The sequence below is a fragment of the Mustelus asterias genome, chromosome 16, assembly GCF_964213995.1.
Source record: "Mustelus asterias chromosome 16, sMusAst1.hap1.1, whole genome shotgun sequence".
Taxonomy (NCBI): domain Eukaryota; kingdom Metazoa; phylum Chordata; class Chondrichthyes; order Carcharhiniformes; family Triakidae; genus Mustelus; species Mustelus asterias.
In genome coordinates this window covers 77,172,869-77,199,208 of record NC_135816.1, presented here as the reverse complement: position 1 = coordinate 77,199,208, position 26,340 = coordinate 77,172,869, and the positions used below count along the sequence as shown (strand labels likewise).

Sequence of the window (26,340 nt, the reverse complement as noted above, 5' to 3'; positions counted from 1 at the left end):
TGAGGGAACTTGGGCTTTTCTCTTTGGAGCGGAGGAGGTTGAGAGGAGACTTGATAGAGGTTTATAAGATGATGAGGGGGATAGATAGAGTGAACGTTCAAAGACTATTTCCTCGGGTGAATGGAGCGGTAACTAGGGGGCATAACTATAGGGTTCATGGTGGGAGATATAGGAAGGATGTCCAAGGTAGGTTTTTTACTCAGAGAGTGGTTGGGGTGTGGAATGGACTGCCTGCAGTGATAGTGGAGTCAGAAACTTTAGGAACATTTAAGAAGCTATTGGATAGGCACATGGAGCACTTCGGGATGATAGGGAGGAAATAGTTTGATCTGGGTTTCAGACAAAGCTTGGCACAATATCGTGGGCCGAAGGGACTGTTCTGTGCTGTACTATTCTATGTTCTATGTTCTCACCACTCTCATTCCCATCAAGGATTTTGTCATTCGCAAACTTGGAAATATTACATTTGATTTTCTCATCCAAATTGTTGATATATATAGTGAATAGCTGGGGCCCAAGCACTGATCACTGTGGGACCCCACTAGTTAACCTGACACTTTGAAGAAGACCTATTTATTCTATTTCTTGTTTGCTAACCAATCCTGAATCCATGCCAAAATATTACCCCCAATTCCGTGTATTTCAATTTTTCACACCAATCTCTTATGTGGTACTTTATTAAAAGCTTTCTGAAAATCCAAATACATCATATCAACCCGTACTAGTTACGTCCTCAAAAAGCTCCAATCAGTTTGTCAAACATGGTTTTCCTTTAATAAATCTTTGTTGACTTTGTCTAATTCCATTGATGTTTTCCAAGTGCCCTGTTAGAACATAGAACATAGAACATAGAACATTACAGCGCAGAACAGGCCCTTCGGCCCACGATGTTGCACCGACCAGTTAAAAAAAAAACTGTGACCCTCCAACCTAAACCAATTTCTTTTCGTCCATGAACCTATCTACGGATCTCTTAAACGCCCCCAAACTAGGCGCATTTACTACTGATGCTGGCAGGGCATTCCAATCCCTCACCACCCTCTGGGTAAAGAACCTACCCCTGACATCGGTTCTATAACTACCCCCCCTCAATTTAAAGCCATGCCCCCTCGTGCTGGATTTCTCCATCAGAGGAAAAAGGCTATCACTATCCACCCTATCTAAACCTCTAATCATCTTATATGTTTCAATAAGATCCCCTCTTAGCCGCCGCCTTTCCAGCGAAAACAATCCCAAATCCCTCAGCCTCTCCTCATAGGATCTCCCCTCCATACCAGGCAACATCCTGGTAAACCTCCTCTGCACCCTCTCCAAAGCCTCCACATCCTTCCTGTAATGTGGGGACCAGAACTGCACACAGTACTCCAAGTGCGGCCGCACCAGAGTTGTGTACAGTTGCAACATAACGCTACGACTCCTAAATTCAATCCCCCTACCAATAAACGCCAAGACACCATATGCCTTCTTAACAACCTTATCTACTTGATTCCCAACTTTCAGGGATCTATGCACACATACACCTAGATCCCTCTGCTCCTCCACACTATTCAAAGTCCTCCCGTTAGCCCTATACTCAACACATCTGTTATTCCTACCAAAGTGAATTACCTCACACTTCTCCGCATTAAACTCCATCCGCCACCTCTCGGCCCAACTTTGCAACCTGTCTAAGTCTTCCTGCAAACTACGACACCCTTCCTCACTGTCTACCACACCACCGACTTTGGTGTCATCAGCAAATTTGCTAATCCACCCAACTATACCCTCATCCAGATCATTAATAAATATTACAAACAGCAGTGGCCCCAAAACAGATCCCTGAGGTACACCACTTGTAACCGCACTCCATGATGAATATTTACTATCAACCACCACCCTCTGTTTCCTATCCGCTAGCCAATTCCTGATCCAATTTCCTAGATCACCCCCAATCCCATACATCTGCATTTTCTGCAGAAGCCTACCATGGTGAACCTTATCAAACGCCTTACTAAAATCCATATATACCACGTCCACTGCCTTGCCCCCATCCACCTCCTTGGTCACTTTCTCAAAAAACTCAATAAGGTTAGTAAGGCACGACCTACCTGCCACAAAACCATGCTGACTATCACCTATCAATTCATTACTCTCCAAATAACTATAAATCCTATCCCTTATAATTTTTTCCAACATCTTGCCGACAACAGAAGTGAGACTCACCGGTCTATAATTCCCGGGGAAGTCTCTGTTCCCCTTCTTAAACAATGGGACAACATTCGCTAACCTCCAATCTTCTGGTACTATACCAGAGGCCAACGACGACCTGAAGATCAGAGCCAGAGGCTCTGCAATCACTTCTCTTGCCTCCCAGAGAATCCTTGGATAAATCCCATCCGGACCAGGGGATTTATCTATTTTCAGACCCTCCAGAATATCCTGCACATCCTCCTTATCAACTGTAATACTGTCTATTCTACTCCCTTGCAACCCAGTGTCCTCCTCAGCTATATTCATGTCCCCTTGCGTGAACACCGAAGAGAAATATTGGTTCAATGCTTCACCAATCTCCTCCGGTTCCACACATAACTTCCCTCTGCCATCTATAACTGGCCCTAAACTTGCCCTAACCAACCTTCTGTTCTTGACATACCTATAGAACGCCTTAGGATTCTCTTTAACCCTATCCGCCAAAGTCTTCTCATGTCCCCTTTTAGCCCTTCTAAGCTCGCTCTTCAACTCCCTCTTAGCCAATCTAAAGCTTTCTAGTGCACTACCCGAGTGCTCACGTCTCATCCGAACATAAGCCTCCTTTTTCTTTTTAACCAACAAAGAAACTTTTTTGGTGCACCACGGTTCCCTAGCCCTACCAATTCCTCCTTGCCTGACAGGGACATACCTATCACAGACTCGCAGTAGCTGCTCCTTGAAAAAACTCCACATGTCGGACGTTCCCAGTCCCTGTAATCTCCTAGTCCAACCTATGTTTCCTAATTCTCTCCTAATAGCCTCATAATTACCCTTCCCCCAGCTAAAACCACTGGCCCGAGGTTCATGCCTATCCCTTTCCATCACTAAGGTGAACGTAACCGAATTGTGGTCACTATCACCAAAATGCACACCAACTTCCAAGTCTAGCACCTGGTCTGGCTCATTTCCCAGCACCAGATCCAATATAGCCTCACCTCTAGTTGGCCTGTCTACATACTGAGTCAAAAAACCTTCCTGCACGCTTTGAACAAAAACTGACCCCTCTAACGAGCTAGAGCTATAACAATTCCAGTCAATATTAGTCAAGTTAAAATCCCCCATAACAATTGCCCTATTACTTTCACTCCTAAGCAGGATTGACTCCGCAATCCTTTCCTCAACCTCTCTAGAACTTTTAGGAGGTCTATAAAAGACTCCCAACAGGGAGACTCCCAACATCCTTCATAATAGACTCTTGCATTTTCCCCACCACTGGATGGGCCAAATGGCCTCCTCCTGTAGATTCTATGATACTGATGTTAGGCTAACCGGTCTGTAATTCCCAGTTTTCTCTCTCCCGCTTTCATCTTTGAGAATTAGTTTAACCATCATTTTGTGCCAAGCGTTGGGATTGTGCAGCAGAAACAATCTTGCATTTTAAATACTCTGCTTCAACTCTCCAGGTCATGTAACCGTCCCTGATGACATGCATCCTGATATCAAAGTAGTCTTTCTGCGCTCGCTCGCTCCCCCGCCCCCCCCCCCCCCCCCCAACATCACCTCACTGTTGCAACCGATGGACCAAGGGGTAATTGCATTTTTTAAAGCTTACTACCATAGGCATATATTTGTCCAGGCCTTCAGGGAAACCGCGAGAGAAGGTAGACCAACTCTCGAGGAATTCTGGAAGTGCTTCAACATTTACCACGCAGTTAAGAACATAGGTGAAGCGTGGAATTAAGTTTCACAATTAAATTTGTATGTTGTTTGGAGAAAATTGTGTTCTGAGTTTGTATATGACTTCCAAGGCTTTATGGACACTGTTGAAGAGATGACCAGAAATGTTGTCAAAATGGGCAAAGAACTCAACTTAGAAATAGCGTCAGAGGATGTTTATGGTTTGCTGGCTTCAGATTCTGAAGAATTAACCAATGAAGACCAAATTGAATTGGAACAGCAACAAGTGGCAGAGGAAGAAGATGCACCCACTGTTGAAGAGATTCCTCCTTGTAAAGTCACACGTGTTGAGGCATTTCAACATTTGGAAGTGGCCATGTCCCTGTTTGAGGAATGTGACTCCCATCGTTGAATGCAGTGCACCAGTGAATGGGGGCATTTACAACATGTCCAGCTGTTACAGCGAAATTTACAAGGAGAAGAGAAGAACATTGTCCAAACTTCCTCCATGAAAAGGGAGGTGTACATTAAGTCCAGGCAACAGAAAACAGATGGAGCTCTGGAGGAATACAGAGAGAGTAGGAAAGAACTCAAACGGGGAGTTAGAAGGGCAAAAAGAGGTCACGAGATGTTCTTGGCAGGCAGGATTAAGGAGAATCCTAAGGCATTCTATTCATACGTTAGGAACAAAAGAGTTGTCAGGGAGAAAATCGGACCTCTCAGGGACAAAGGAGGGGAATTATGCTTAGAACCCAAGGGAATAGGGGAGATCCTAAATGAATACTTTGCATCGGTATTCACAAAGGAGAGGGGTGTGTTAACCGGGAGTGTCTCAGAGGGAGGTGTTGACCCGTTAGAGAAAATCTCCATTACAAGAGAGGAAGTGTTAGGTTTTTTAGGGAACATTAAAACTGACAAAGCCCCAGGGCCTGATGGCATCTATCCTCGACTGCTCAGGGAGACGAGAGATGAAATTGCTGGGCCTCTGACGGAAATCTTTGTCGCTTCTTTGGACACGGGTGAGGTCCCTGAGGATTGGAGGATAGCGAATGTGGTCCCGTTGTTTAAGAAGGGTAGCAGGGATAAACCGGGAAATTATACGCCGGTGAGCTTGACGTCTGTGGTAGGGAAGTTGTTGGAGAGGATTCTTAGAGACGGGATGTATGTGCATTTAGAACAGAACAATCTCATTAGTGACAGACAGCATGGTTTTGTAAGAGGGAGGTCGTGCCTTACAAATTTGGTGGAGTTTTTTGAGGAAGTGACAAAAACGGTTGACGAAGGAAGGGCCGTGGATGTCGTCGATATGGATTTCAGTAAGGCATTTGACAAAGTCCCACATGGCAGGTTGGTTAAGAAGGTTAAGGCTCATGGGATACAAGGAGAAGTGGCTAGATGGGTGGAGAACTGGCTTGGTAGAGGGTAACAGTTGAAGGGTCTTTTTCTGGCTGGAGGTCTGTGACCAGTGGTGTTCCGCAGGGCTCTGTACTGGGACCTCTGCTATTTGTGATATATATAAATGATTTGGAAGAAGGTGTAACTGGTGTTATCAGCAAGTTTGTGGATGACATGAAGATGGCTGGACTTGCAGATAGCGAAGAGCATTGTTGGGCAATACAGCAGGATATAGATAGGCTGGAAAATTGGGCGGAGAGGTGGCAGATGGAATTTAATCCGGATAAATGCGAAGTGATGCATTTTGGAAGAAATAATGTAGGGAGGAGTTATACAATAAATGGCAGAGTCATCAAGAGTATAGAAACACAGAGGGACCTAGTCCACAAATCCTTGAAGGTGACAACACAGGTGGAGATGGTGGTGGTGAAGAAGGCATATGGTATGCTTGCCTTTATAGGACGGGGTATAGAGTATAAAAACTGGAGTCTGATGATGCAGCTGTATAGAACGCTGGTTGGGCCACATTTGGAGTACTGCGTCCAGTTCTGGTCGCCGCACTACCAGAAGGACGTGGAGGCGTTAGAGAGAGTGCAGAGAAGGTTTACCAGGATGTTGCCTGGTATGGAGGGTCTTAGCTATGAGGAGAGATTGGGTAAACTGGGGTTGTTCTCCCTGGAAAGATGGAGAATGAGGGGAGATCTAATAGAGGTGTACAAGATTATGAAGGGGATAGATAGGATGAACGGTTCGGAGCTTTTTCCCAGATCACGAGGGGTCACGGGCTCAAGGTGAGAGGGGCGAAGTATAACTCAGATATTAGAGGGATGTTTTTTACACAGAGAGTGGTGGGGGCCTGGAATGCGCTGCCAAGTAGGGTGGTGGAGGCAGGCATGCTGACATCGTTTAAGACTTACCTGGATAGTCACATGAGCAGCCTGGGAATGGAGGGATACAAACGATTGGTCTAGTTGGACCAAGGAGCGGCACAGGCTTGGAGGGCCGAAGGGCCTGTTTCCTGTGCTGTACTGTTCTTTGTTCTTTGAAAGCGGAGAAGACTTTAGAAAAAAACTGAAGCCAAGAATCCGGAGAAGGCTCCAGCCAACGACCCTTCAAAATCTCCAATCAAAGCCCAGACCCCCCCATGAGCCCAGGAATTATGAAGAGAAATTTTGTTAAGTTTTTAAAATTGTCTGTGCTTTTTAGATAATTTGTAGATAATGTGCAGTGGACAGTGCAGTACAGTATACACCTATACAATTCTATGATTTTTTTTTAGGTTGATAAATAGGTTACTGTTATTATATCACTCATCTGTAATTCACTTGATTACAAAATTCTGGATTATTTTGTGAAAAATAGGTTATCGAGCCTTGGTTCAGGAACCAATCCCCATCCATAATATTGTTCTTATGGGAAAACCAGTTCTGAGTTATGATGTTTCAATTTAAGATGCAGTTTTTAGGCATGAATTCTGTCATAGCTCTGAGAATTGCCTGTACTGCAGTGCCCATGGTCATGGCTAACATATTGCTGCCACTCCCATGGTCATGGACAATACATTAATGTGATTCTAATGGTCATGGAGGTCCATGTCATGGACAACTCACTGCTGCCATGCCCATGACCATGGACAACACAGTACTACAACACCCATGTCATGGACAACACACTGGTGCCATTCCCATGATCTGCACAACACATTCTTGCAATGCCCATGGTCATAGACAACACATTGCTGTCATGCCTCCTGTCATGGGCAACACAGAAATGTGATGCCCATGGTCACAGACAACATATTGCTGCCGTGCCCATGGTCAGCAAGTGTTCCTGAATTGCAGATGAGTGTTTGAAAGAATCAGGTTGACTTGACAACTTATGGTTTAAAATAGGAGGGCATCTCATGCATTCTTCTGGGGTTCTGATTTGCCTTTTAACAACTTTAATTATTCTTACAGGGAACTATATCTTGAATTATTTGGCATCTTGTCCAAAGCTGGAACCCTTCGTGATCCAGGCATTGGTCCAGGTTATAGCTAAGATTACTAAAATGGGATGGTTTGAAGTCCGGAAAGACAAGCTTGCCTTCAGGGAGGTGATTGTTGATGTTACCAAATTCCTACAGGTAAGATGCATTAATATTATGTGGCATTAAACAAACTACTTCGAGCTTTGCAATTATCCTACATGCATTTTGTATGTTCAGAGCACTGAGCAGTGCAGCACTGGTGGTTTGGACTTATTGCTGCGCTCAGTGATTAGAGCATTTTGAGATGATGAATTAAAAGTGCAGTGCAGAGGTTTCCCAGTTGAGGCTTGTCCGATGAGAAACTAATTCATACAGAACAGGAAGGTGGAAGGAGGGTGGCTGTGAAAAATGCTAGCTAGAGTTGACACTACACAAGAGATGCAATTGTCTTCTTAACCTGGCTGAAATACTCCTTGGAACTTGCTACCACAGGGAGTAATTGAAAGCTAGATAAGTACATGTAGGAGAAACTTGTTTAATTTGGTAATCACATCAAATCAACATAGAAGAAAACTAAAAGTAAAGTTGGCTAGAAAAACTTAAAGAAGAGTGGGAGTCCTGAAAAAAGCTCATCATCAAAGGGAGAAAGGAAATACGTTGAGAGGATTAGATTAAGAGAGTTGAGAGGAGGTTCATGTAGAACATAAACACAAGCCAAATGGCCTGTATCTTTGCTCAAGTACTTAGTAATTATTGGACAGTGGCTTGCTTTGCAAAACACTAAAGTTGCTGATGATGACAAAGGGGTAGAGCTTGTTTCAGGATACCCACTCTTCTATCAAGTTTTCCAGCCAATTTTACTGTTAGTTTGCTTCAATTTAGGTTGGATATGAATATCAAACTAAACAAGTTGGACATGTGCAGCCTAATAACTAAGAGGTAGCTGAATTATGTAATTTGTCAATCAGTTACTGGTTTTCTCAGAACTGAAGATAAGTTTATCTATATATAATAAAAACTGAAAATTCTGGGAAAACCCAGCAGGTCTGGCAGTATCTGTGGAGAGAGAAACAAAGTTAACATTTTGAGTCCAATAAGACTTCTTTGGAACTGGAGAGAGGTAGAAATGTGATGGGTTTTAGGCTGTTGTAAGAGAGGGAGGGGCAAGATGAATGAAATAGAAGACATGATAGGCAGCAGAGATAAAATGGCAAGGATGCTATTGGAACACAAGACAAGTGAGTGGTAATGGTAGTATTAAAGTCAAAAGCTTTGATCCAGAGAGGTGTTGTTACAGACAGGAGGGATGTTAAAACTTAAATAGACCTCTCACCATCTGTTCGTGAACAGAAAGATGTTTTTTGATTTGTTCCCCCTTTTCTAAGCAGTGGTGCATTTCCCCACCCCTCAGTTTTGTTGTGATCCAACTTTCATTAATAACCCCTCAGGAAACTCGAAATAGGATGAATTTAGACAGCTTGTTTGTTTTCAAACACTGAAATGTGGGAGGAGAGTAGCAACATTGCCTCTTTTTTACTCAGACAGTAAAAGAGGGATAGAGAAAGAAAGATTTACAGAACGAAGTCCACATAGAAAAAAAATATTGTTTCATGTGTGTCCAGAGTCTAGAATCAAAGTCCAGTGGTGTATTCTGACACAAAAGCTTGACAGGCTTAACTGAGGCTGGATAATTCAATTTTTCAATAGAGTCAAGTCAAGATTATTTATTAATCACAAGTAGCTTATATTAACACTGCAATGAAATTACTGTGAAAATCCCTTAATCGCCACACTCCGAGGCCTGTTTGGGTACACTGAGGGAGAATTTAAGCATGGCCAATGCACCTAACAAGCCTGTCTTCTGGACTGTGGGAGGAAACTGGAGCACCCGGAGGAAACTTCTATTCCTCCCCATTTCTTGCTCTCAAATTGCCACCACCACTTTAACGCTTGCTGCACCCAAGCACCAACAGTTTTCCGCTCTTTTTCCTCCTGCCACATTTACTGCTGCAAGCTCTCTATTTCACAAGTCCCTCCATTGCCTGTCTAATGACAACAAAAACATCCATCACTATGTCACTCATTGTCAGCAGAAAGCTCTTGAAGGTTGAATACATGTCAGTAAGACTGAGTAAAAGTGGATTATCATGGAATATGGTGGCATAACAAATTTCTGACCTTAACTAGAATAAATACGTTTCATTGTATTTACAGCTAATATGATATTGATGTATAACTTTGTAATTTAAATGGGTAGAAACAAAGTAAGTAAGTGTCAAATGTGTACTTTGTAAAACAGCTGCTTTGAGCTCCAAAGCAAATTCAGGAAAACAAACCTTCATTGACACATAAATAAATAACAGATTTCAGGTGGATAGATCGTATTCTTGTTAGTAAAGAACAGTACAGCACAGGAAACAGGCCCTCTGGCTCTCTAAAAGAGTGGAACTAAAAATAAATCCAAGGAAAAATGCCAGAGTTTCTGGTTGATCCATACTCTCCCCAAGAGTGAGGCTCGATCAGATTAGGTTGGGCTGTGGCTCAGTTTTATTTGGAATATGTTCATTTTGAAAACGGTGCATGATACTGCATTTTCCATTGACAGCCTGTCAACAGCGCCAACATATCAGTATTGCGAATGTTTAAAAAACCAGCAGTGATTAGCTTTATCTAGTGTTTCATTTAAAGGCTTCATTCCAACGTGTTAAGAACAAAACTTCACATCAAAACTATATCCAATGTTAATGCACTTTGTTCCCAATTGAGGAAATACCTTTATCTGTAATATCTGATTAAATAACATTTTAATTGTGTTTATGCTTTATCTTTTTGATAGGCTGCTTTGGAAAAAAGGGGTCATGTGGAATTAGTTTATCTTCCATTTGAACTTTTAATATCTTCTTAACATCTGGTTTAATTGTTTTCCATCGATTTCTAATGCCAAGGATTATAAAGCTACAGATAGGATACATGGAACCCTTTAACATTCCTTAATTTGTAATAGTCTCTAAACTACAAGTTCTATTGTATTTTGTTGCATCACCCCAAATAGTTGGTAAAGTCAGAAAATATAAAAGGTTTTGGTCTGACTGTTCACTGTGTTGCAAGTAGAATAGTGCATGGTTCCAATATAAATACTTACCTGTTTTATTATGGATATTCCGATGAGAAACTTGTTATCCAGTTATTACACCCTCCTGTCAATTCTTTGCCTCCTAGCTAATCAGCCTATTTGCAGAGAAGCTCTGTACAAGAGAAATTGAGCTCGGTCATGTCTATTCTTAGCCACTATGCAGTTATAACAATTGGAAATGAGGATTGAGGATGATGCTCACATTTCAAATGCAAAGCACACAGATCACCATGATGAAGGCCTTTGTAAGCCTACACCTAATGACTGCTGGCAGGTGGATCATGATGCTGGTGCGCAGTGCTTCCACACTCTAGCCTTCTTCACCCTATATCCTAATCTTGTACAGCTGAATATGGATGATTAACAGATTGAAGACCTCCCACCCCAGCCCCCATACACACACATCACCCAAATCCAACAGTATCACAATTTGAAGGGATCATGAACTATTTGTAGGTTAGTTCTGGGACTATTATGTGTCCACAGTGGACAGAGTACCCTTCGTCGTCCAGTACTTCCCCGGAGTGGAGAAGCTACGGCATCTCCTCCGGAGCCTTCAACATGTCATTGATGAAGACGAACATCTCGCCAAGGCCATCCCCACACCCCCACTTCTTGCCTTCAAACAACCGCACAACCTCAAACAGACCATTGTCCGCAGCAAACTACCCAGCCTTCAGGAGAACAGTGACCACGACACCACACAACACTGCCACAGCAACCTCTGCAAGACGTGCCGGATCATCGACACAGATGCCATCATCTCACGTGAGAACACCATCCACCAGGTACACGGTACACACTCTTGCAACTCGGCCAATGTTGTCTACCTGATACGCTGCAGGAAAGGATGTCCCGAGGCATGGTACATTGGGGAAACTATGCAGACGCTGCGACAACGGATGAATGAACACCGCTCGACAATCACCAGGCAAGACTGTTCTCTATCCGTTGGGGAGCACTTCAGCGGTCACAGGCATTCGGCCTCTGATATTCGGGTAAGCGTTCTCCAAGGCGGCCTTCACGACACACGATGGCGCAGAGTCGCTGGGCAGAAACTGATAGCCAAGTTCCGCACACACGAGGACGGCCTCAACCGGGATATTGGGTTCATGTCACACTATTTGTAACCCTCACAGCCTGCCTGGACCTGCAGAGTTTCACTGGCTGTCTTGTCTGGAGACAATACACATCTTTTTAGCCTGTCTTGATGCTCTCTCCACTCACGTTGTTTGTATCTTAAAGAGTTGATTAGCTGTAAGTATTCGCATTCCAACCATTATTCATGTAAATTGAGTCTGTGTTTTAATATGCCCTGTTTGTGAACAGAATTCCCACTCACCTGAAGAAGGGGCTTGGAGCTCCGAAAGCTTGTGTGGCTTTTGCTACCAAATAAACCTGTTGGACTTTAACCTGGTGTTGTTAAACTTCTTACTGTGTTTAACCCAGTCCAATGCCGGCATCTCCACATCATGACTTTACTAGCTGCCAGAGCAATTGTATGTATTTTTTGAGTTTTCTCATAACTTAGTTAAAGTTTCAATAGACTAAAGGGAATGCTTTAGCTGGTGCTGAAGTACCTTTTGTTGATGTCAAAGCTTATGCTGAAAAAAATAATTTCAAAGTAGAGGTAGCCTGGTAGGGCCTCCTCTGGGAATTGAGCATTACTGAATTAATAAAAAGAGGGCATGATGAGCTCAACAAACTTCTAGAATAGGGAGAGGTGGGGAAGGCTCTCCGAAAGAGGGCTTGGCTCCAAGAATCGTTTGGGAGCAATTCTTTTACCTCAACTTCAGTCATAACCAATTCATAATAACAATCTTATTCTCATTATCTTTCCTCTCATTAATCATCTCTTCAGAAAAGTGGTCATGACTGAAATCTGCCAACTGCTCCATCCACAACTGCCACCTCAAACCAGGGTTGAAAAATAGAATTTCCTGTGGCTGAAAAGAAAGCTGATAAGGTGACCATGGCTCTGATCTTTATGTGTTTAATGCTGTAGATATAAGCAACATATCACAGTTTGCAGTATACTACTGCATAAGCAGGTTACTGAGACTCTCTATACACATATACCCCCTTGCCAGTGACAAGGAGGTAAAGTGAGCATGAGAACTTGCATGGATTGAAATCTTCATTGTGGTGCAGGATACCATGTCATTGATTGCATGCACCTCACCTGCATATAACTATTTTCCTCAGCTGAAAAGAATTCTACTCTCTCAATGGTGTGCAACCAGAGGCAGCTTATCATGCAGATGAACACCCCGTTATCCTGGCAGTGTTCACAATTCTTTCATTTAGTGGCAATTCTGTGTACTATCTGTATTTGACACACCACAGAAAATCACAGGTTGATGAATGGACAACTGGACTTATGTACTCATGATATGACTCTGGCCAGAACTCATGCAATGAGGTCTACAGTGAGAGCTATGCTGCCATAAAGAGCATTCTGGAGTGTCTTCAATTAATACTTCCCCTGTCAGGACTGCTCTGGAGGGGCCCTGCAGGTCACAACATTTGTAGTACTGTGCACACTTCGTCAATGACCCTTACTACCGGCCAACAGGTGAAGAGCTGAGGAAGACAGAAGATGAAGAAGGAAATTCAGCAGGACATGGAACAACAGGAAGAGGAAGGGCAGCTACAATGTAGATGGCTCCTTTCTGCTAGGCTTGAAGTCATCAAATAATTCATGACCAGTAAAGCAATCTCAGCTGTACTTTCCCATTCACCAACAATCTCATGCTCTTTATCTTTCCTTTCATTAAATGATCACATCAATCTCTTCCGGCAAGGCAAAAATAAAAACTAACTGAAAATGCACATTCTAATTTAAATTTAACATTCAATCATGATATGATGCAGACATTTAACCCTTGTATATTCTTTTAATGCTAGTCTTCTTTGTGCCTCCCTCTATTTTATTGTCCCTGTGAAGTGGCTGTAGCATGGGTGGTCAAAGTCTGCTGACTTTTAACTGAGGAGAAGTGTTAATCTGGAGTAAGGGGAAATATGAAGCCATCAGGCAGGAGATTAGAGGGGTAAATTGGAAGGAGGCATTCTCGAGGAAAAGTACTGAAGTAAAGTGGCAGATTTTCAAGGAATGTTTGTCTGGAGTTCTGCATGACAACGTTCCGATGAGACAAGGAGGTGTTGGTAGGTTACGGGAACCGTGGTGCACGAAAGCTGCGCTGAACCTAGTGAGAAAGAAAAGGAAAGCGTACAAAAGGTTCAGAGAGCTAGGCGATGATAGGGATCTAGATGAGTTTACGGCTTGTCGGAAGGGACTTAAGAAAGAAATTAGGAGAGCCAGAAGGGGTCATGAGAAGGCCTTGGCAGGTAAGATTAAGGAGAACCCTAAGGCGTTCTATTAATATGTGAAAAGTAAAAGGATGAGATGTGAAGGAATAGGACCTATAAAAGGTGAAGGTGAGAAAGTCTGTACAGAACCGGAAGAAATAGCAGAGGTGCTTAATGAATATTTTACCTCAGTATTCACGGTGGAAAAAGACCTGGGTGGTTGTACTACAGGATTGAGGCGGACTGAAAAGATTGAGTATGTGGACATTAAGAAAGAGGATGTGTTGGAAATTTTGAATAGCATCAAGATAGATAAGTTGCCGGGACCGGATGGGATGTACCCCAGGTTACTGTGGGAGGTGAGGGAAGAGTTTGCAGAGCCTCTGGCGATGATCTTTGCATCGTCGATGGAGACGGGAGAGGTTCCGGAGGATTGGAGGATTGCAGATGTGGTTCCTATATTCAAGAAAGGGAATAGGGATAGCCCAGGAAATTACCGACCGGTGAGTCTAACCTCACTGGTTGGTAAGTTGATGGAGAAGATCCTGAGGGACAGGATTTATGAACATTTAGAGAAGTTTCGTATGCTCAAAAGTAGTCAGCATGGCTTTGTTAAAGGCAAATCGTGCCTTACGAGCCTGGTGGAGTTCTTTGAAAATGTGACTTAACACATTGACGAAGGAAAAGCGGTAGATGTGGTTTACATGGACTTCAGCAAGGTGTTCGATTAGGTCCCCCATACAACACTTCTCAAGAAAGTGAGAGGGCATGGGATCCAAGGGGCTGTTGCCTTGTGGATTGAGAACTGGCTCGCCTGCAGAAGGCAGAGAGTGGTTGTAAACGGGTCTTTTTCTGAATGGAGGTCAGTCACCAGTGGAGTGCCCCAGGGATCTGTTCTGGGACCCTTGCTGTTTTTCATTTTCATAAATGACCTGGATGAGGAAGTGGAGGGATGGGTTGGTAAGTTTGCCGGCGACACGAAGGTTGGTGGTGTTGTGGATAGGTTGGAGGGATGTCAGAAGCTGCAGCGTGACATAGATAGGATGCAAGACTGGGCGGAGAAGTGGCAGATGGACTTCAACCCGGATAAATGTGTAGTGGTCCATTTTGGCAGGTCAAATGGAATGAAGGAGTATAATATCAAGGGTAAGACTCTTAGCAGTGTAGAGGATCAGAAGGACCTTGGGGTCCGGGTCCATAGGACTCTTAAATCGGCCTCGCAGGTGGAGGAGGTGGTTAAGAAGGCGTATGGTGTGCTGGCCTTCATCAGTCGAGAGATTGAGTTTAGGAGTCAGGAGATAATGATGCAGCTTTATAAGACTCTTGTCAGACCCCACTTGGAGTACTGTGCTCAGTTCTGGTTGCCTCATTACAGGAGGGATGTGGAAATGATTGAAAGGGTGCAGAGAAGATTTACAAGGATGTTGCCTGGATTGGTTGGCATGCCTTCTGAGGATAGGCTGAGGGAGCTCGGTCTTTTCTCCTTGAAGAGACGAAGGATGAGAGGTGACCTGATAGAGGTGTACAAGATGTTGAGAGGTATAGATCGGGTGGATTCTCGGAGGCTTTTTCCCAGGGCTGAAATGGCTGCTACGAGAGGACACAGGTTTAAGATGCTGGGGAGTAGGTACAGAGGAGATGTCAGTGGTAACTTTTTCACTCAGAGGGTGGTGGGTGAGTGGAATCGGCTGCCGTCAGTGGTGGTGGAGGCAAACTCGATAGGGTCTTTTAAGAGACCTCTGGATGAGTACATGGGACTGAATAGGATTGAGGGTTATAGGTAAGCCTATGTATAAGCCTCGGTAGGGAGGGACATGACTGGTGCAACTTGTGGGCTGAAGGGCCTGTTTGTGCTGTATTTTTTCTATGTTCTAGAATACAAATGGCCTCAAGCAACTCTGTGCCGAGAAGGTCTGGCTTCAGATTGTATTCAGTATTTGCTGCAACAGTGTGGGCTGGCAAGGAGACAGGTGGAATGGCAGGGGGTGAGAGCGGGAAAAGTGTCATCCTCAGAGAGGGCAGCAGGATCATGGAGTCAGTTCTACTACCTGTGGCAGTGCCACCTCATTAATCTGTTGGAAAGCAGAACTGCTATGATGCTCTAAATATCTATTTGAACCATGATATCCAGAGGCATTATGGTAGCAGTCTGGGTTTCCACTACAGCACTCAGACCTTTGACCAAACTTGTTCGTGCTCTAAAGAAAACAGAGTCATCAGACGCTACAACATGGTAGATTTAACAGGTGTGTTGCTGAAGGTGATCACCTGGTCCAGCTTTCTCAAGATGGACTGTGTGTTCTGCACAAAGGACAATGCGAAGTTGGTGTTGGAGTTTTCCATTCTCCGCGACATTGCACACAAGCTCTCTGGCAGGCTTTCCAGTGCACAAGCATTTACTAATGTACATCGCACAACTTTCTCCTTCATCAAAGTCTTCAACAAACATTTGATGGTGTACTCACTTGCTTTGACAACTCATGAGATGATTAAACCTCTTACACTGTTGTTGGAGTAATGTTTCTGCCATTGAACTCTACTATTACTTCTTTCCACTATCTCCTGAACATACGTCTGGAGGGCCCTTTGCATCTACAGGGTATCTCACCTTTCTACCTCCCGTCAAAACCTTCAGTGCATTATCTTAAAATCTTAGTTGCATGATCTCACATGTTCAACCATTGCTCAAGGTATATCGAAATATGACTGGAAAATACTGCTCCCAATTCTTGCAATTACAGTGCACTTCCCCTTTAAGAGATGCAGGGAGCCTTTTAAGTAGTGCTAGTCACTGTGATATCAGGCCTCCTTATGATGCATGCAGTCAGTGAAGAGTGCAGGGGGTATGGGTGTGAGTTAATTCTGTACCACGATTCTCACTTCTATTAGATTGCTGGTCAATCTAAACCCTTGATTTCTGAATAACTTCCAAAATTTTCCATATGCTTTGTTTCTAACAGAAACCAGAAAAGGTTGTGAATGTAGCCCAATCCATCACGCAAACCAGCTTCCCATCCATTGACTCTGTCTACACTTCCCGCTGCCTCGGCAAAGCAGCCAGCATAATTAAGGACCCCACGCACCCCGGACATTCTCTCTTCCATCTTCTTCCTTCGGGAAAAAGATACAAAAAGTCTGAGGTCACGTACCGACCGACTTAAGAACAGTTTCTTCCCTGCTGCTGTCAGACTTTTGAATGGACTTACCTTGCATTAAGTTGATCTTTCTCTACTCCCTAACTATGACTGTAACACTACATTCTGCACTCTCTTGTTTCCTTCTCTATGGATAGTATGTTTTGTTTGTATAGCGCACAAGAAACAATACTTTTCACTGTATGTTAATACATGTGACAATAATAAATCAAATCAAATCAAATCTGATTGCATGCAGCAATCACTTAAAAGAGCCACAGCATGAATTTAATGTGCTGCCTGTAGTGTAAGGAATGGGTGTGAGTTAATCATGTACCATGATCCTCACTTCTATTAGATTGCTGGTCCAATCTAAACCCTTGATTTCTGAATAACTTCCAAAATTTTCCATATGCTTTGTTTCTAAATTTTAAACAATATCAAATTGAATTTTTATAGCAAAGACTGATGAATATTAAATTAGTGTCAGAGGTTTACAGCATGGAAGCAGGCCCTTCAGTCCAACGTGTCCATGCCGCCCAGTTTTTACTATTAAGCGAGTCCCAATTGCCCACATTTGGTCCATATCCCTCTAGAACAAAGAACAATACAGCACAGGAACAGGCCCTTCGGCCCTCCAAGCCTGCGCCGCTCATGTGCCCATTCGTTGTATCTCTCTATTCCGAGTCTGTTCATGTGGCTATCTAGATCAGTCTTAAACGATCCCAGCGTGTCCGCCTCAATCACCTTGCTTGGCAGTGCATTCCAGGCCTCCACCACCCTCTGGGTAAAATACGTTCCCCTGACATCTGTGTTGAACTTTGCCCCCCTCACCTTGAACCCATGACCCCTTGTGTTCGTCACCTCCGACCTGGGAAAAAGCTTCTCACTGTTCATCCTATCTATGCTCTTCATAATTTTATACACCTCTATTAGGTCGCCCCTCATCCTCCGTCTTTCCAGGGAGAACAACCCCAGTTTACCCAATCTCTCCTCATAGCTAAGACCCTTCATACCAGGCAACATCCTGGTAAACCTTTTCTGTACTCTCTCCAAAGCCTCCACGTCCTTCTGGTAGTGTGGCGACCAGAACTGGACGCAGTATTCCAAATGTGGCCTAAGATGTGGCTGGTGTGATCAGTAAGTTTGCGGACGACACAAAGATTGCTGGAGTTGCGGATTGTGATGAACATTGCCAGAGAATACAGCAGGATATAGATAGGCTGGAACATACAGCTGCAACATCATATGCCAACTTTTATATTCTATGCCTCGTCCAATAAAGGCAAGCATGCCATATGCCTTCTTGACCACCCTCTCCACCTGTGCTTCCACCTTTAAGGATCTGTGGACTTGTACACCCAGGTCCCTCTGTGTGTCTATACACCTGATGGTTCTGCCATTTATTGTATAGCTCCCCCTTACATTAGATCTACCAAAACGCATCACTTCGCATTTACCTGGATTAAATTCCATCTGCCATTTCTCCGCCCAATGTTCCAGCCTATCTATATCCTGCTGTATTCGGTGACAATGTTCATCACTATCCGCAACTCCAGCAATCTTTGTGTCGTCCGCAAACTTACTGATCACACCAGCTACATCTTCCTCCAAATCATTTATATATATCACAAACTGCAGAGGTCCCAGTACAGAGCCCTGCGGAACACCACTAGTCACAGACCTCCAACCGGAAAAAGACCCCTACACTGTTACCCTCTGTCTTCTATGGCTAAGCACAGTAAGAAGTCTCACAACACCAGGTTAAAGTCCAACAGGTTTATTTGGTAGCAAATACCATAAGCTTTCGGAGCACTGCTCCTTCGTCAGATGGAGTGGATATCTGCTCTCAAACAGTGCACAGACACAATCGCCTCTCATCCTCCTCCGCTCTAAAGAGAAAAGCCCTAGCTCCCTCAACCTTTCCTCATAAGACCTACCCTCCAAACCAGGTAGCATCCTGGTAAATCTCCTCTGCACTCTCTCCAATGCTTCCACATCCTTCTTATAGTGAGGTGACCAGAACTGCACACAATATTCCAAATGTGGTCTCACCAAGGTCCTGTACAGTTGCAGCATAACCCCACGGCTCTTAAATTCAAATCCCCTGTTAATAAACGCTAACACACTATAGGCCTTCTTCACGGCTCTATCCACTTGAGTGGCAACCTTCAGAGATCTGTGGATATGAACCCCAAGCTCTTTCTGTTCCTCTACATTCCTCAGAACCCTGCCGTTGACCCTGTAATCCGCATTCAAATTTGTCCTATCAAAATGAATCACCTCGCACTTATCAGTGTTAAACTCCATCTGCCATTTTTCGGCCCAGCTCTGCATCCTAACAATGTCTCTTTGCAGCCTACAACAGCCCTCCACCTTATCCACTACTCCACCAATCTTGGTGTCATCAGCAAATTTACTGACCCACCCTTCAGCCCCCTCCTCCAAGTCATTGATAAAAATCACAAATAATAGAGGACCCAGCACAGATCCTTGTGGCACACCGCTGGTAACTGGTCTCCAGTCTGAAAATTTTCCATCCACCATCACCCTCTGCCTTCTATGAGATATGGTGTGGAGATGCCGGCGTTGGACTGGGGTAAGCACAGTAAGAAGTCTCACAACACCAGGTTAAAGTCCAACAGGTTTATTTGGTAGCAAATACCATAAGCTTTCGGAGCAGAGCTCTGCTCCGAAAGCTTATGGTATTTGCTACCAAATAAACCTGTTGGACTTTAACCTGGTGTTGTGGGACTTCTTACTGTTCTATGAGATAGCCAGTTACTTATCCAGTCGGCCAACTTTCCCTTTATCCCACACCTCCTTACTTTCTTCATGAGCCGACCATGGGGGACCTTATCAAACGCCTTACTAAAATCCATGTTTATGACATCAACTGCTCTACCTTCATCTACACACTTAGTTACCGCCTCAAAGAATTCAATCAAATTTGTGAGGCAAGACTTACCCTTCACGAATGTGTGTTGACAATCCCGGATTAAGCTGCATCTTTCAAAATGGTCATAAATCCTATCCCTCAGTACCTTTTCCATTACCTTACCAAAGTAAGACTAACCGGCCTATAATGACCAGGGTCATTCCTATTTCCTTTCTTGAACAGAGGAACAACATTCACCACTCTCCAGACCTTTGGCACTATCCCCGTGAAAAGTGAGGACCCAAAGATCAAAGCTCTGCAATCTCCTCCCTTGCCTCCCAAAGAATCCTAGGATATATCTCATCTGGCCCAGGGGACTTATCGACCCTCAGGTTTTTCAAAATCGCTAATACATCTTCCCTCAGAACATCTACCTCCTCCAGCCTATCATCACACTCTCATCCTCAAAAACATGGCCCCTCTCCTTGGTGAACACTGAAGAAAAGTATTCATTCATCACCTCTCCTATCTCTTCTGACTTCATGCACAACTTCCCACGACTGTCCTTGACCGGCCCTAACCTCACCCTGGTCATTCTTTTATTTCTCACATAAGAGCAAAAAGCCTTGGGATTTTCCTTGATCCGACCTGCCAAGGACTTCTCATGCCCCCTCCTACCTCTCCTGAGCCCTTTTGTAAGCTCATTCCTTGTGAACCTGTAACCCTCAAGTGACCCAACTGAACCTTGTTTTCTCATCCTTACATACGCTTCCTTTTTCTTCTTGACAAGACATTCAACCTCTTTTGTGAACCATGGTTCCCTCACTTGGCCATTTCCTCCCTGCCTGACAGGGACATACCTATCAAGGACACGCAGTATTTATTCCTTGAACAAGCTCCACTTTTCATTTGTGCCTTTCACTGACAGTTTCTGTTCCCATCTTATGCTGCCTAATTCTTGCCTGATCGCATCATAATTACCCCTCCCCCAATTATAAACCTTGCCCTGCCGTATGGCCCTATCCCTCTCCATTGCAATAACAAAAGACACCGAATTGTGGTCACGATCTCCATAGTGCTCTCCCACAACCAAATCTAACACTTGGCCCGGTTCATTTCCCAGTACCAAATCCAATGTGGCCCCACCTCTTGTCGGCCTATCCACATATTGTGTCAAGAAACCCTCCTGCACACACTGTACAAAAACTGCCCCATCCGAACTATTGAGACATGGATAGATCAGGGACAGGAATGGTTGTTGCAGGTTCCAGGGTTTAGATGTTTCAGTAAGAGCAGGGAAGGTGGTAAAAGAGGGGGAGGTGTGGCATTGTTAGTCAAGGACAGTATTATGGTGACAGAAAGGACATTTGGTGAGGACTCGTCTACTGAGGTAGTTTGGGCTGAGGTTAGAAACAGGAAAGGAGAGGTCACCCTGTTGGGAGTTTTTTATAGACCTCCGAAAAGTTCCAGAGATGTAGAGGAAAGGATTGCAAAGATGATTCTGGATAGGAGCGAAAGTAACAGGGTAGTTGTTATGGGGGACTTTAACTTTACAAATATTGACCGGAAAAGCTATAGTTCGAGTACTTTAGAGGGGTCTGTTTTTGTCCAATGTGTGCAGGAAGGCATCCTGATACAGTATGTAGATAGACCAACAAGAGGCGAGGCCACATTGGATTTGGTACTGGGTAATGAACCAGGCCAGGTTTTAGATTTGGAGGTAAGTGAGCACTTTGGTGACAGTGACCACAATTCGGTTACGTTTACCTTAGCAATGGAAAAGGATAGGTATATACCGAAGGGCAAGAGTTATAGCTGGGGGAAAGGAAATTATGATGCGATTAGGCGAGATTTAGGTGGCATAGGTTGGGGAAGGAAACTGCAGGGGATGGGCACAATTGTAATGTGGAGCTTGTTCAAGGAACAGCTACAACGCGTCCTCGATAAATATGTACCTGTCAGGCAGGGAGGAAGCAGTTGTGTGAGGGAACTGTGGTTTACTAAAGACGTTGAATCCCTTGTGAAGAGTAAGAAGGAGACTTATGTTAAGATGAGACGTGAAGGCTCAGTTAGGGCATTTGAGAGTTACAAGTTAGCCAGGAAGGACCTAAAGAAAGAGTTAAGAAGAGCCAGGAGGGGACATGAGAAGTCTTTGGCAGGTAGAATCAAGGAAAACCCTAAAGCTTTCTATAGGTATGTCAGGAGTAAAAGAATGACTAGGGTAAGATTAGGGCCAGTCAAGGACAGTAGTGGGAAGTTGTGCGTGGAGTCTGAAGAGATAAGAGAGGCACTAAATGAATATTTTTCGTCGGTATTCGCACAGGAGAGGGACTGTGTTGTCGAGGGGAGTACTGAGATGCATGCTGTTGGACTGGACGGGATTGAGGTTCATAAGGAGGAGGTGTTAGCAATTCTGGAAAGGGTAAAAATAGATAAGTCGCCTGGGCCGGATGCGATTTATCCTAGGATTCTCTGGGAGGCTAGAGAGGAGATTGCAGAGCCTTTGGCTTTGATCTTTGTGTCGTCATTGTCTACAGAACTGTGCCAGAAGACTGGAGGATAGCAAATGTTGTCCTCTTGTTCAAGAAGGGGAGTAGGGACAACCCTGGTAATTATAGACAGTGAGCCTTACTTCTGTTGTGGGCAAAGTTTTGGAAAGGATTCTAAGAGATAGGATTTATAATCACCTAGAAAGGAATAATTTGATTAGGGATAGTCAGCACAGTTTTGTGAAAGGTAGGTTGTGCCTCACAAACCTTATTGAGTTCTTTGAGAAGGTGACCAAAGAGGTGGATGAGGGTAAAGCGGTTGATGTGGTGTATATGGATTTCAGCAAAGCGTTTGATAAGGTTCCCCATGGTAAGCTTTTGCAGAAAATACGGACACATGGGATTGAGGGTGATTTAGTGGTTTGGATCAGGAATTGGCTAGCTGTAAGAAAACAGAGGGTCGTGGTTGATGGGAAATATTCATCCTGGAGTTCAGTTACTAGTGGTGTACCACAAGGACCTGTTTTGGGGCCACTGCTGTTTGTCATTTTTATAAATGACCTGGATGAGGGCGTAGAAGGATGGATTAGTAAATTTGCTGATGACACTAAAGTCGGTGGGAAGTGGCAGGTTACAGAGGGACATAGATAAGCTGCAGTGCTGGGCTGAGAGGTGGCAAATGGAGTTTAATGCGGAAAAGTGTGAGGTGATTCACTTTGGAAGGAGTAACAGGAATACAGAGTACTGGGCTAATGGTAAGATACATGGTAGTGTGAATGAACAGAGGGATCTGGGTGTCCATGTGCATAGATCCCTGAAAGTTGGCACCCAGGTTGGTAGGGTTGTTAAGAAGGCATACGGTGTGTTAGCTTTTATTGGTAGAGGGATTGAGTTTCGGAGCCATGAGGTCATGCTGCAACTGTACAAAACTCTGGTGCGGCCGCACTTGGAGTATCGTAGAAATCATAGAAATCATAGAAACACTACAGTACAGAAAGAGGCCATTCGGCCCATCGAGTCTGCACCGACCACAATCCCACCCAGGCCCTACCCCCATATCCCTACATATTTTACCCACTAATCCCTCTAATCTATGCATCCCAGGACACTAAGGGGCAATTTTAGCATGGCCAATCAACCTAACCCGCACATCTTTGGACTGTGGGAGGAAACCGGAGCACCCGGAGGAAACCCACGCAGCCACGAGGAGAATGTGCAAACTCCACACAGACAGTGACCCAAGCCGGGAATCGAACCCTGGTCCCTGGAGCTGTGAAGCAGCAGTGCTAACCACTGTGCTACCGTGCCGCCGTACCGATGTATTGCGTTCAGTTCTGGTCGCCGCATTATAGGAAAGATGTGGAAGCGTTGGAAAGGGTGCAGAAGAGATTTACCGGGATGTTGCCTGGTATGGTGGGAAGATCGTATGAGGAAAGGCTGAGGGACTTGAGGTTGTTTTCGTTAGAGAGAAGAAGGTTAAGAGGTGACTTAATAGAGGCATACAAGATGTCCAAAGATGTGCGGGTTAGGTTGATTGGCCATGCTAAAAATTGCCCTTAGTGTCCTGAGATGCGTAGGTTAGAGGGATTAGTGGGTAAATATGTAGGGATATGGGTGTAGGGCCTGGGTGGGATTGTGGTCGGTGCAGACTCAATGGGCCGAATGGCCTCTTTCTGTACTGTAGGGTTTCTATTCTATGATCAGAGGATTAGATAGGGTGGATAGTGAGAGCCTTTTTCCTCGGATAGTGATGGCTAACACGAGGGGACATAGCTTTAAATTGAGGGGTGATAGATATAGGACAGATGTCGGAGGTAGGTTCTTTACTCAGAGAGTAGTAAGGGCGTGGAATGCCCTGCCTGCAGCAGTAGTGGACTCGTTAACATTAAGAGCATTCAAATGGTTATTGGATAAACATATGGTTGATATTGGAATAATGTAGATTAGAGGGGCTTTAGATTGGTTCCACTGGTCGGCGCAACATCGAGGGCCGAAGGGCCTGTACTGCGCTGTAATGTTCTATGTTCTATGCGGTACCTTGTCAAAGGCCTTGCTAAAGTCCAAGTAGACAACATCAACTGCACTGCCCTTCTTTCTTACCCCATCAAGAAACGCAATCAAATTTGTGAGACATGATTTTCCACTCACAAAGCCATAGTGACAGTCCCTAATCTGTCCTTGCGTCTCTAAATGCCTGTAGATCCTGTCTCTCAAAATACCTTCCAACAATTTACTCACCACAGATGTGAGACTCACTGGCCTGCAGTTCGCAGGCTTTTCCCTGCAGTCCTTTTTAAACAAAGGCACAACATTTGCCACCTTCCAATCTTCAGGCACCTCACCCGTGGCTGTCAATGATTCAAATATCTCTGCTAGAGGAGCCGCAATTTCCTCCCTGGCCTCCCACAATGTCCTGGGATATACTTCATCAGGTCCCGGGGATTTATCTACCTTGATGTGCTTTAAGACTTCCAGCACCTCTGTCTCTGAAATATATACACTCCTCAAGTCATCACTATTTATTTCCCCAATCCATGCTTTTCTCAACAGTAAATATTGATGAGAAATATTCATTTAGGGTCTCACCCATCTCTTGTAGATCCACACATACGTGACTTTGTTGAAACTTAAGAGGCCCTACTCTCTCCCTTGTTACTCTTTTGCCCTTTATGTATTTGTAGAAGCTCTTTGGATTCTCCTTTGCCTTATCTGCCAAAACAATTTTGTGTTCCCTTTTTGCCCTCCTGATTTCTCTCTTAACTCTACTCCTACACCCCCGATACTCTTCAAGGGATTCACTTGATCCCAGATACCTATGCATGTCATGTGCCTCCTTCTTCTTGACCAGGGCCTCAATATCCCGAGTCATCCAAGGTTCCCTATTTCTGCCAGCCTTGCCCTTCACTCTAAGAGGAATGTGCTTACCCTGCACCCTGGTTAACATGCTTTTGAAAGCATGCCACTTGCCGGACGTCCTTTGCCTTCCCACAGACTCCACCTATTAACATTCGAAAGTTCCTGCCTGATACCATCAAAATTGGCCTTGCCCCAATTTAGAATTTTAACTTTTGGGCCAGACCTATCATTCTCCATAGCTATCTTAAAACTAATAAAATTATGGTCACTGGTCCCAAAGTGATCCCTCACTAACACTTCTGTCACCTGCCCTTCCTTATTTCCCAAGAGGAAGTCAAGTTTTGCCCCCTTTCTAGTCGGACCATCCACAAACTTAGTGAGAAATTTCTCCTGAATACACTCAACTGAATACACCCTTCTTCTTGAACAGGTCACCCCTTCCCCAGAAAAGATCCCAATGATCTAAAAATCTAAATCCCTGCCACGTGCACCAGCTCTCAAGCCACACATTCATCTGCCTGATCTTCCTATTCCTACTAGCACGTGGCTCCGGTAGAAGTCCAGAAATTACTACCTTCGAGGTCCTGCACTTTAGCCTTCTGCCTAACTCTCTATATTCACACTTTGGGACCTCATCCCTTTTCCTACTTATGGCATTGGTACCAATATGTACAACAACCTTTGGCTGCTCACCTTCCCTCTAAGGAATGTCCTGCAAGCGCTCAGAGATGTCCTTGACCCTGGCACCAAGGAGGCAACACATCATCCTGGAGTCTTGATTGTGGCCACAGAAATGCCTGTCTGTGCCTCGAACTAGTGAGTCCCCTATTACTACTGCTTGCTTGCTCTTTGCCCGACCCTGCTCTACAGCAGAATCAGGTGTGGTGCCACCGGCCTGGCTGCTGCTGGTATCTCCCCCCGACAGCCTATCCCTCTCAACAGTATCCAAAATGGTATATACCTGTTTGAAAGAGGAATAGCCACAGGAGACTCCTGCACTACCTGCCTGCCTCTCCTGGCGTCACCCATCTACCTGTCTGAATCTGTGGTGTGACAACCTCCCTGTAACTAGTGTCTATCACACACTCTGCCTCCTGTATGCTCCACAGTGCATCCACCTGCCGCTCCAACCGAACAATGCCATCTGTCAGGAGCTGCAACTGGACACTTCCTACAGACAATGTTGTCAGGGAGACTAGATTGCTCCCTGACTTCCCACATCTGACAGGAGGAGCATACCACTGCCCGAACTACCATACTGCCCTTATACAGGTAAAAGGATAAAAGAATCTCAACTCCCTTGGTTGTGGTCCTCCCGATGACGTTTTTTT

The 26,340-nt window shown here is 44.5% G+C and overlaps 1 protein-coding gene across 1 annotated transcript in view; it reads left to right on the top strand.

The window, feature by feature from the left end:
• LOC144505369 (ran-binding protein 17-like) overlaps positions 1–26,340 on the top strand; it is a 1,005,849-nt gene that overhangs the window by 84,865 nt on the left and 894,644 nt on the right. The window contains exons 4-5 of the mRNA XM_078231487.1: positions 7,200–7,366; positions 8,252–8,254. Of these exons, the coding sequence (XP_078087613.1) occupies positions 7,200–7,366; positions 8,252–8,254 (170 nt within the window). The remainder of the gene's footprint in view (positions 1–7,199; positions 7,367–8,251; positions 8,255–26,340) is intronic.